Here is a 12,801-nt window from a genome sequence, read left to right as displayed (position 1 = left end):
GTTTGTTGGTTTGTTGGTTGGGCTCCTGAACTCTGGCACTAAGTTGCAAATAATCACATAAATGAATATATTTCAAACCTGCAATAAAATGCAGGTTTAGTAAAAATAAATAACATAAATGTTGTTGAATAATTAATAATATATCTTACCAGTTTTTCGTATCGGGGTGATAAGGAGTGATTAAGGATTTGAGGGTTTATGGAATAGTTTAAAACATTTGTAAATACTTCTGAAAATATAAACCCAGTTTTAAGTGGAATTTACTATGGATTTCAAAGTTATTTATGGATTTGATGTTTCACTTAGTAAAACGTTTCACTGTTTCGATTTTCCTTTGTCAGGTTAGAGAGGTAGACTCGGAGAAATTGTTTGGTTTGGATTTGGGGCTGGTAAAGACGATATTACGTGAGGGTGGGGGTTATGAGACAGGTTTATGGTCAACAAACCTGCTTCGTATCGCTTACAATTTTATAGACAAAGTAAAAAATTTGCTACAAAACATTTATTGAAAAATCTTAAATTCGTTTTTATGTTGTATTTATGTTTCAATAAATTATCAAAAGTGCCAATCTAATCTTTCATTGGCTTTTAGAGAACTTAGATATCTTCAAAAATGACAGAGTTATTATCTTTTGAAAATTAATAAAAAAAAAACATTTATAAATACAATTATGAGAATAAAATGATAATAATAATAATAATGATATTAATGATAATGATATTAATAATAATACTAATAATAATATTCTAGGTTTGATAATATCCCCAGTAACCTCCAAGTTTATGCGAATGTACCAGTTTATTCAGTATAATCTATGCCCTAAAGGTTATTTTTTACAATATTTTTTCGAAAGTAGAAAGTAGTGAACTCGACTTTTAAAAAGGCGATCATTTTCTACTCCTAGGGGTTAAGGTTCAATATAGAAAAGAAAACATTATTTTTTTTTCTTTCTAACCCTCCTCTTAAAGGAACAATCAAAAAAAGAAAAAGTGGCATGTCTGATTCACAACAAAAACCCTTTAAACCTCCTTATGTGTGACAATACAGTCATTCATGCAAGGCATGAATCCGCAAGTCCCTTAACAGAAAAAAAAACACTATTGAAAATAATCAATTTTCAGCAAGAAAGATTGAGATATTTCATTCATTCAACGGTTTAAGGAGTACCGTTGTGAATCAGGCTTTAATGGATGGTCACTTGAAGTAATGTGAAGAGTCCCTTTAACTCCAAGTATTCAGGTCCTGACAGGAATAAGCAGCAGTCTGATCTGATAGCAGTTTCTAAACTAATGGTAGTGATAGCTGTTATAGAAACTAGTCTGGAGGCTAACTATCAACTTTATATTAATTTTATCCTTTTCACACCAAACATTCTCAGGGACAAAACGACAAGCTTAGAATATAATATTTCAATATTAAAGATAAGTATGCATTTTCTTAAACCCATCTTTTTTCTGGAGGTTATTGAAGCGTTTTTCCGTTCTGCAGGATTTTGATGGCTGTTCATTCTTATGATTTTGATAAGTTCGATTTACAAAACAGGTTTGTATTCTTTATTTATACTTTATTTTATTTTAACTTTGTATCGGACACTTTTTATTTGACTCTCTGTATCTGACACTTTTTATTTGACTCTCTGTATCTGACACTTTTTGTCTGGGACTCTGTATCTGACTGACACTCTATAGAGTGTAATTGGCTCTCTTTATCTAACTTTTTATATCTGACACTCTGTATCCAACATTTTTTATCGGAAACTCTGTATCTGACACTCTGAATCCGACACTCTGTATCTAAAACTCTGTATCTGACGCTATGTTCCAGACACTCTGTATCTGACACTCTGTATCTGACACTCTGAATCTGACATTCTGTATCTGACACTCTGTATCTGACACTCTGTATCTGACACTCTGTATCTGACACTCTTTATCTGACACTCTGAATCCGACACTCTGTATCTGACACTCTGAACATGACATTCTGTATCTGACACTCTGTATCTGACACTCTGTATCTGACATTCTGTATCTGACACTCTTTATCCGACATTCTGAATCCGACACTCTGAATCAGACATTCTGAATCCGACACTCTGTATCCGACATTCTGTATCTGACACTCTGTATCTGACACTCTGAACATGACATTCTGTATCTAACACTCTGAACATGACATTCTGTATCTGACACTCTGAACATGACATTCTGTATCTGACACTCTTTATCCGACATTCTGTATCCGACACTTTGAATCCGACACTCTGTATCTGACACTCTGAATCCGACACTCTGTATCTGACACTCTGAATCTGACATTCTGTATCTGACACTCTCTATCCGACACTCTGTATCTAACCCTATGTATCAGACACTCTGTATCTGACACTCTGTATCCGACACTCTGTATCTAAACCTCTGTATCTGATACTCAAAATGGCAGAACCAAAGAGCTAGAAAAATTGCTTTAAATTCTTCAGTCTAGAAACGATAAAATAAGTTAGAAAAGAACTGAACACTATTTCTAATTTTGTAAAACTCTGATATTTCAAAATATGAATTCTGAAATATAAAATCATCGAAATTAGTAATATCGAAGTTATACATCATCAGACAAAAAGATAAAGCGCTTAAAAAATTAGAGTTTTTGGCAAGTGTTTATTTTTTTCTTTGATAATTATCTTTGAAATTGATTCATTGTTTAAAGCTAATTTTTTTTCAGACATCATTGATGTCTTCTTTAAAATGTTGGATCTAGAAAGTAAATCACGTTTCCTCTCGACACCCTGTATAAATTATTTTGTTTAGAAGTTTTGCCATAATTACCTCCTACGTGTCCCTGGTCTGGGTTAACTCCGCATTCAAGGTCCACTCTAAGAAAGGTAGAAAACAAGAAAAGAGAAATAGCAAGATAGGAGGGAAGATGAAGAAACATCTGCAAAAATTTAAAGGGACTGCTTGCGTAATTTCAATAATTTTAAGTGACCCACAATTGCCAGATTTGTCTTTGACTGATTATCGAGGGCAGAGAACTACGTGTGTTCATCTCTAAAGGGATGTTCAAATTGGCGTAACACTGGGGTCAACGCTAATGTTCAGTGTGAACTCAAAATAACTGAGGTTCTTCGAAAATGTCAAAAATGTCAAATATCCAAAGCAATTTAAAAAAAATGAATGTAAAAATGTTTTTTTCTTAGACTTCTTAAAAGAAATATAAATATTTCTCAAAAGTAAAACAGCTTGCAAACAAAGTGTTCAACAATTACAAGTGTTAATTCTTCAGATAAATAAGGATACGTCCGTCATCCTTGATCAAGGGTGGGCCATAACTAAGAATATTTATTTATTGTACACAAATTTATTCTAAAATACACTATAAACTCGGTTTCGGTGGCTAAAAACTGAATAAGCGTTCTGTTTACATTCAATTTAATTTGGCTTATGTCGACACAATAACACAATAACTGCGACGAAGGTTTGAATACCGGGTTGAATTTAATGTTTAGGTTCAAGTCCAGTTTCGGTTGCGCCTGTTTACAAACGACCAATACACAATTGTACAGCCACCGAAAATAAGTTAATTGTATATTACGAAATTTTGTGTATTATAAGTACAAAATTCACTTATAGGCTTGGATAAGTTAAAGGTTTAAAGGGTTGAAAAAAACAGTTTTGTATAATATATAACTTAAATAAATAAAGATGAAGAAAGACAAAAGGCAAAAAAAGAAAACCAGATGAAAGGAACGAGGGAACTTGAAATATTCTAATATTAATATATCAATATAAAAAAGGATATAATAATATAAAAAGCGAAAAGTGCAAGGGCGTATACAGGGGGGGGGGCTAGAGGTGCAGTTGCCCCACCTGGACCTGTAAACTCAGAACTCAGAGCTAAAGTAGTACTTGTGAGGTATACCAATTATAATTGGACTGTATGTGTACATTTAAAGTATCCAAGAAGCCAAATGTTCTGGGTTTACAGTTCAAATCCCCCCCCCCTAGAAGCTCCTAGGGGGGGCGGGTCAAAAAAAATTTGCCGCCCCCCTCAAAGATTTATTTATGTATAAGCCCTTGAAAAAGTAAAAGATAATGATGATAAATAAACTGTTTAGGTGCCCTGGATTTTAAATCTAGTCCTGCTGCCAGGTTAATCCTAATCCTGACCTTTGCTACTGAAATCCTCGCTAGGCTGGTCATCTTCACATTTTTCTCATATACAGATCAAAATCAAAAAGGTTACACATTAATTCACTTAGCAGAGGGTGAAAGTATGGGATTTCGTTAAGCTTAAAGGACTTAACTCGTTATCACTGAACAAACATACAAATTGAGGTTTACCTTCATAAACCGGGCTAATTGTTGTCCATTCCTGACACTAGTGTGGTATACAACTTCATAAACCGGGCTAACTGTTATCCATTCCTGACACTAGTGTGGTATCCAACTTCATAAACCGTGCTAATTGTTGTCCATTCCTGACACTAGTGTGGTATCCATCTTCATAAACCGGGCTAACTGTTATCCATTCCTGACACTAGTGTGGTATTCAACTTCATAAACCGGGCTAATTGTTGTCCATTCCTGACACTAGTGTGGTATCCAACTTCATAAACCGGGCTAACTGTTATCCATTCCTGACACTAGTGTGGTATTCAACTTCATAAACCGGGCTCCATTCCTGACACTAGTGTGGTATCCAACTTCATAAACCGGGCTAATTGTTGTCCATTCCTGACACTAGTGTGGTATCCAACTTCATTAACCGGGCTAACTGTTGTCCTTTCCTAACACTAATGTGGTATCCAACTTCATTAACCGGGCTAACTGTTGTCCATTCCTGACACTAATGTGGTATACAACGTCTACGTTAAACTTTAGAGGGGGAAATGAATCGTCAGAACGCTGAACTGAAGTTACAGAGGTTTAAAATAAAAAATATTCTCTTGGAATCATAACAATTTAATCTCAATATTTTTTTTCTGAGAATTAAAAATGTAAAAAATGTGTGTGTATTGTTGAAAACCCTTTAAAACATGAGGCTTAAAAAGATCAAATTTCAGTGGTGTATACAGAAATTTGTAAATCTGGTCTGGGGCGAAACTTTGCCATTTCTTCTGGGCATGGGAGGGAACAGGGTTGTATAAGCTCCTGTACATGTAACTGAGCTTTATAGATATTTCATTTTATTGTAATAAAAATGAGTAGACACTTTCTTAAAATATTGCGAAAATTGTATTTGTTTGTTTAGGGAAGGTAGACTGGAGATGGTCCCTGTATTTCTTCTATGGTCACATTTTCTTCTGTTTCTGCCTAAATATCCTTCTTAACGATTCTTCTATAGTGGTAAGCAAAACACAATATAATGTACACTTTCTGGTTTTTAATACGTTAAACAAATAGACTTATACTAGATAGAGTAAAGGTTTATGAGGGAGGGACCCCCAGACGCCATGAGCCTTCGCCATGCAGAAACAAGCCTCCTATATTTGCTAGGCAGACCGAGCCCTCACCATGCAGTAAGAGCCACCACTATGCAGTAAACGAGCCTCTGCTATATAGAGCACAGTTTCCTTTATAATTCTTTGGTTTAACGTGTAAGAAAGAATTTTTTTCATTTTTTCAACAAAGTGGCACATGAATTTTACTTAGGATTATTATTGTTTATTGATTTTCATGATTTGTATCTTATATTGACACATAAAGTGTTTTATAAGTTTTATGTTTTTCAATAAAACATTTCTTATGCAGTAAGGAGGCTATTTGAAAATTTATTTCTGAATTGAAATTAGTTTATTTTGTTTGATTCTTTGATTTTTTGGAAAAAATGTTGGATTCAGATTATTTGTCAATGTCAAATTTTTGATTATCATAATCTGATTAAAATTTGTATAAAAAAGTATCGCCTAAACCAAAGATTATAAAATATCAAATAAAATTATTTTCAGATTTTTTTCTCTATATGTTTTCCTTTTTGCGTAAAAAATGTTTCAAGTTTTATAAACCACTTTGCTAGTCATAATTGGTCACTATTTATAATAATAATTAATCTTTGAAAAACTTTTTATGTCACTATGTCGAAAAAAAATACAACATTTTTTTACTACGTGTAAAAACCAAGAGTTTTAAGTAAACTATTCTGTATAGCGGAGGCTCGTTTACTGTATAGAGGAGGCTCGTTTACTGTATAGTGGAGGCATAACAGAGGCTCATGGCGTCCGGGGGTTCCCTCCCTCGCGCGGTGTTTATGAGTACAAGCTGCAGAACAGGTAGCATAGAACCAGCACTGACGCGTACCAGAATCTGACAAGCCAGTATGTGTCGTTAGAAAGGGCTCAATGCCACAACGTTTACGTAAAAATGCACAATGGGCTTAAAAAAAAATATTTGTTTTCCATAACTAATAAGTCTTAGTTCTTAGGGTTTCCAATTGAAATTATTTGTACGAAAATCGTGTAATAATTGCGCTAAAGATTTTCTTACGTTTCGAGTATAAATTGCACGAAAGTTTGATTCAATTTCGCATTGATGCTCAAAAGCTATTTTGCGCAAATTCTTAACAAAATCTTAGTTTTTGCGTATTTCGTTATTTTCTAGTCTTTCGTTCTTTTGACCTATTTCGTTATTTCGAGCTATTTCGGTATCTCGACCTATTTTGTAAAATTTCAAGAAACAATTCCAGGAATCCAAAGTTAAACCAATCAGAGCCGCTCACTACTATGGGCCATAGTATGACCTGCGCCCCTGGTGAGCCCTACGTCATCGGACCGATACCGACTAACCGTTTACCAGCCATCAATGTCATTACGCCAATTCGGTTCAGCCAACGGATATAAATAACAAACAAACAGACAGACAAACAAGAGAAATGCATCCCTTTTTACAGAGATTAAGACAAAGATGTCATCAGTAACTGATTAACATCATACTGTACTATATTTAAATCTTTCATATTTTCGCACTATATGCCATGCAACAAATTTTGCGCAAACTTTGATTTTGTATTCATGCGCTAAATCATGCAAAAAAATATGACTTAAATTCTGTATTCATGCGCAATTTCGTGCAAAGGAAAATGATTTATTGTGAATGAATGCGCAACTTCATGCAAAACTGGTTTCGTACTGATACAAAAATGATACAAAATTTCGCGCAAAAAAGTCATTTTGTGAAAAAACGCAAAACTGTCGCGCAGTTGTTTCTTGGAAACCCTATAGTTCTAGCAATACTCCCTCCCCATAGAACCACTGGACCCACTGTGGAGAGTTTTAGCGGAATATTAATTAAACTGCACACGTTTGATTTTACGCTAAGGTGAGGGGGCTCCAGCTAGCTCAGGTAGGAATATTTTCATATGTGTTATATTCTGTAAATGTAGTGTAGAGCCTACAAATTTAGCATTAGAATAAAGTTACTTTTTTGTTTATCTTATAAACGTTAAATTCTACATATTTAAACGTCAATAATTTTCTATTTCAATTTTCTGAAAATTTTGCCTAAATGTTAAAATATTTTTATAAATATCAAATTATACAAATATGATTATTGAGTATTAAATCCGAAAAAATGTTAAGTTAAGGTAAAAATACGGTTTCACATGAATGTATCAATAATGAAATCGTTCCAAAACAGGAACTGTGGGCGTAATTTTAAGTGGCCTTTCATTCATAGAGTGGCATGTCTAATTGACAAAGGTACCTATGTACAAATGTAATGTTTTCTAGCTCAAAATTGATTATTTTAATTGTCGTTTTTGTTTTTGCAGATTTTATGAAATCAATTCAAGATAGAAATACGACAGTTCCTTATTGTTACTCAGATAGAGGAACAATTGGGAATCGGACAACCCCTCTTTATATGAAGGGTATTTCAAATGTACATCTACGGTCCCTTTGAATCCTGAACCCTGAACACACACTATAACAATAACAGCAGCTAATGTGTTTATTTGTTTGTTTAGAAGCACTGTAAACACCCCATCTTCTACATGGAAGCCCTGATCAATGCGTTTAGTAGTATCTTCACCTACTCCAACTATACCATCTACAATATCAAGAATAGAAACCAGGGATAGGATTTAATCAATAGCTCCAGAAGTAGTTGAACTCATTGTAAACTCGATCCGGTTCATTTCAACCAATTGGTCGATTTTTGAGCTGCTTGAGCAAGTAGTACAGTACACACACAGACTATATTAGGCAAACCGGGACCGTACACTGAATGAATCCGCCCCGTCTAGAAAGATTCTAGTGAACCACGTACCACTCTTTTGTGCGCTGGATCATTATCATGCAAGCTGAAAAGAAGTGATTTGATCAAAGAGAATAGAATATATATTAGAGGGGAATTTACTAGAAAAAAGTGTAAAACGGCCATTTTGTTGTACTGTTTCCATACTGCAGGCGTACTTCACATATTTATGCTATATAACCTTTTGGGCCCTGGAATATCATTTTATAGAAAATCTAAAATTAATGTTAAAAGAAAACCAAATTATGAAATAGGCTGGTTTCATAATTGACCAATGATCATTTCACATAGACTCTTTGCCTTTCACTTTACAAACGATGATTTTCCGTTATAAGAATAAATCAAATGATGTTTTTTATTCACCTAATTCATTTCATAAAGTTTATTAACAGCTTTAAAAAATTCGAAATTGAAATGAATAGTCTAGGGACCATACTTTATTAATGTACTCTACTGCATATAATTTGTGAACATTTACATGATTTGTACACTTTGAACTCCCTTTCCGGCTGAAAGGGACTGAAAAAATTCATACCGAGAGATTCTTTAAATTCCCCTCTAATATATATTCTATTTTCTATGGATTTGATTTAGTATACGTACAGGCTTACCCACGAAGAATGAGACTAAAGACGACCTGAAACTCTTTAGATATGCCTTTTTCAAGGTTAAGCTAGTATTCTGCCATTAATGAAGTCGTTTATGGGCTTTCTAATAATTGATTAAGGAAAGAAAAAATTTTAAGGCAAAAAAAACGTTATTAATTCCGTAGAGTCGTCTCGGAACTCAGAAGTCTCAATCTTTGTGGGTAACCCTAGTTTGATTTCCTCTTTTATTCATTAAATCTGGTCTCAGGAGCACTCCAGGACCTTCGTCAGGCAGATCATCTTTCAGATCATCTTCTTCATAGAGTTCATTGGTAGATATATTTAATCTATAGTTCATTCAATTGACGAGACATTTCTAAAAACTTCTAAATTTCAATAAAAGACGACATTTATTTTCTAATGTTGGTCTGCTGTAAACTCCAATTGTTTAGTAATGCTAGTGTACTGTCTGCTGTACACTCCTATTGTTTAGTAATGGTAGTGTACTGTCTGCTGTACTTCTTTGTTGTTTAGTAATGAGTGTACTGCCTGTTGTACATTTTTATTGTTTAGTAATTAGTGTACTGCCTGATGCAAACTCCTATTGTTTAGTAATGCTAGCGTACTGCCTGCTGTAAACTCATATTGTATAGTAATGCTAGTGTACTGTCTGATGTACACTCCTATTGTATAGTAATGCTAGTGTACTGCCTGCTGTACACTCCTGTTGTTTAGTAATGTTAGTGCACTGCCTGCTCTGTACACTCCTATTGTTTAGTAATGCTAGTGTACTGTCTGCTCTACAGACCTGAAAGTATTTATGACGAGGATGGGAACAAAATCAAAATATCAGACTGGGGGTAAGTTAACAATTAAAATGTTCATCACAATCACAACGTTATCAAATATGCTTCTTTGTTGCACAAAACGTGCTGGGCTGACTTTGAACTAGTTATTCCAGACTGGACAGTACGACTGAATGCATACACAGTTCATTTTGTACCGACTCTGATTAAGGAACTTTTAGAGTGGGGTGCCCTGGACTATAAACCAGGTCGAGATGCGTTTGGTTTCCGCCGACAATAAAATAAAAGGATAGAAAATTAAAGGGACCATTCACTTTTTGGATAATTTCAGTGTAAACTAAACAGCCTATTCGCTGTTGATTGGTATTAGTCTTATTTTTCTGAACGAAAAATCGGCTTTTTTCCAGCCAAGTTGTTTTTGAAAAGTAAGACTGATACCAATCAACAGCGAATAGGCTGTTTAGTTTACCCTGAAATTACCCAAATAAGTAAACGGTCCCTTTAAACAGCTTACTGGCAAATTGACTGAGTTGTTAATTCCGCGTGCTTTATCGCCTGAACTTTAGAATTTCAAGAATTCCTTGTAAAATATAATATAATATTACAGCTCTAATCAAACATGATAGCACTCAGACCATATTATAATCACCATAATGAAATTATAAGAAATAGTTTGATATAAATAGTTTAATTACTTCAGATTTAGAGTGGGAATAGCAACAGTGACAGTTCTCTACATATCAGGACTTTGCTTTAGAATTCTGTACTACAGGTACTAAATATCTTATTTACTTATTTATTTTTCTTTAATTTTAGTATGATTATTATTATTATTATTATTATTATCTACTAGTCTAATTATTATCATCATTTGTATTACTGTTATTATTTTAGTATTGTAATTACTATTATTATTATTATTATTATTATTATTATTATTATTATTATTATTATTATTATTATTTATCTCTACTATATAATACAACATTTGTATGTATATATATGTTGTCTATAGCCGGTCAAACGGCTGGACCGGTTGGGCTGAAATTTTTTGTGGACACTTATCGTCTAAAAAATATTTTTTTTTTTTAATTTTTTTCACGGGCAACGCTGGGCCCTTCAGCTAGTCTATATAGTAAAACAAGACAATCGTATATATATATTGCCTATAGCCGGCTAAAAGGCTGGACCGATTGGGCTGACATTTTTTGTGGACACTCATGGGTGGCCAAAGAGTTGTATAGGCTAAAAAATCGATATTTTTTTCCAAAATTTTTTTTTCAACTTTTCCATGGGCAACGCTGTAAGGCCCGGCGTTGCCCGTGAAAAAAAAATTTGAAAAAAAATTCTAATTTGTTTTAGCCTATGTCACCCCCAGGCTACCTATGAGTGTCCACAAAAAAATCAGCCCATTTGGTCCGGCCGTTTGGCCGGCTATAGGGAACATATACGAATGTCTTGTTTTATTATATAGAAAGATAATAAATCAGATCTTTTAAACATTTGAGCCAATACATAACAGAAAAGACATTGAAAGTTCCGACAAATTTGAATCAAATGTTTCATATTAAAAACAAACAAATATCTTAGGTTTCATCCTTGGATGGTTGATATTGAACCATCTCTTGAGGTTCAGGTTCTAGGAAAAACCTATGATCTCTCCACGCTTCATCAGAAACCAGTTGTTTACTTCCAAAGTTCACTCTTCCAGGAAGAGAAAATAAAAAGAATCAAAACTTCTTCAGATTTTTCTACTCCTTGAAAATTTACAAATATTTATAAATTCCTACAGAAAATCAAATCTAAAAACAGAGGACTGAACTTTTGGATGAGCTAAACATTCCACAACGGAAACTGTTTATTTAAAGCAATTACGTACTGAATTCATGAAAATATCCTCTGACACTCATTGGCCGAGAACAAATATAAAAAGGTTTCTGATTGGTCCAATTTTTTTAAATGAAAAAACCTCAGACCTTCAAAGATATCCAAAAGTATTAAATTTAATCCGTCGGAGAAAAAGATAAAGATAAGTGCTTTTTGTAAGGATTAATGATCTCAAAAGTTCTTGATATAAAGTAAAAGAAAGAATTTATTTTATTAAAAATGATTAAATTTTATATTGAGTTGACTTCCGTCTTTTTCTCCTTTAATTGTGGATAAAATCCAATAAAATGTGATTTAGTACAAATGTCTTCCAATTTTAAATATGTTTCTTAATTGTTTAATAAAACGTACAGACACAAATACTTATTACAGAAATAGTTTTTCATAGTTGTTTTACGGAAATAAGATGGACAGCAAAGAATATTAAAACAGTTGGTTGGAATGGTTAGCTGGTTGGGTGTTACTTAATATATGTACTTATAAGTAGACTCATGTTGGTGCTACAGGGTGGTGTTTCTATATTTTACAAGATAACGGGGTTCAGGTTTGTATAATTATACTCTGCAGTGTGTTGCTGGGTGTTTATTTTCTACAGGATGAAAGTGATGCAGGTTTATAGACTATGGTAAAGGTTGTATACTCCACAGGGAGGTGCACTGGTGCAGGTTGTTTTCTCTGTAGGTTGGTGCAGGTTTTATACTCTAATGGGTGGTGCACGTTGCATACTCTACAGGGTGGTGCATGCTGTATACTCTACAGGGTGGTGCAGTTTGTACACTCTAGAGGGTGGTGCAGGTTATGTATACTCTACGGGGTAGTGCAGGTTTTGTATACTCTAAAGGGTGGTGTTGGTTGTGTACTCTACTACAGAGTGTTGCAGACTGTATACTCTACAGGGTGGTGCATACTGTATACTCTACAGGGTGGTGCAGGTAGTTTACTCTAGAGGGTGGTGCAGGTTTTGTATACTCTACAGGGTAGTGCAGGTAGTATACTCTACAGGGTGGTGTTGGTTGTGTTCTCTACTACAGAGTGTTGCAGACTTTATACTCTACAGGGTGGTGTTGGTTGTGTACTCTACTACAGAGTGTTGCAGACTGTATACTCTACAGGGTGGTGTTGGTTGTGTACTCTACTACAGAGTGTTGCAGACTGTATACTCTACAGGGTGGTGTTGGTTGTGTTCTCTACTACAGAGTGTTGCAGACTGTATACTCTACAGGGTGGTGTTGGTTGTGTACTCTACTACAGAGTGTTGCAGACTGTATACT

The 12,801-nt window shown here is 34.2% G+C and overlaps 1 protein-coding gene across 5 annotated transcripts in view; it reads left to right on the top strand.

Annotated features, from left to right (window-relative positions):
• The window catches only part of LOC111713856 (uncharacterized), a 34,976-nt gene extending 23,249 nt beyond the window's left edge, over window positions 1–11,727 (top strand). For 3 of the 5 annotated variants that reach the window (XM_023488821.1, XM_023488819.1, XM_023488820.1), the window contains exons 23-33: window positions 752–826; window positions 1,241–1,379; window positions 1,490–1,543; window positions 2,809–2,882; window positions 4,116–4,238; window positions 5,252–5,346; window positions 7,961–8,068; window positions 9,106–9,169; window positions 9,616–9,697; window positions 10,344–10,415; window positions 11,234–11,727. In XM_023488821.1, coding sequence (XP_023344589.1) covers window positions 752–826; window positions 1,241–1,379; window positions 1,490–1,543; window positions 2,809–2,882; window positions 4,116–4,238; window positions 5,252–5,346; window positions 7,961–8,068; window positions 9,106–9,169; window positions 9,616–9,697; window positions 10,344–10,415; window positions 11,234–11,405 — 1,058 coding nt within the window. In that variant the 3' untranslated portion in view covers window positions 11,406–11,727. Of the gene's footprint in view, window positions 1–751; window positions 827–1,240; window positions 1,380–1,489; window positions 1,544–2,808; window positions 2,883–4,115; window positions 4,239–5,251; window positions 5,347–7,242; window positions 7,339–7,960; window positions 8,069–9,105; window positions 9,170–9,289; window positions 9,346–9,615; window positions 9,698–10,343; window positions 10,416–11,233 lie in introns of those variants that run through there. The other 2 variants (XM_023488823.1, XR_002767811.1) reach the window with 2 other exon arrangements.
• The last annotated feature ends 1,074 nt before the right edge of the window (window positions 11,728–12,801 follow it).

Source organism: Eurytemora carolleeae, unplaced genomic scaffold (genome assembly GCF_000591075.1).
Source record: "Eurytemora carolleeae unplaced genomic scaffold, Eaff_2.0 scaffold1488, whole genome shotgun sequence".
Taxonomy (NCBI): domain Eukaryota; kingdom Metazoa; phylum Arthropoda; class Copepoda; order Calanoida; family Temoridae; genus Eurytemora; species Eurytemora carolleeae.
Note: the sequence above shows the minus strand (reverse complement) of the source record. Positions and strands in the feature narration are given on the sequence as shown.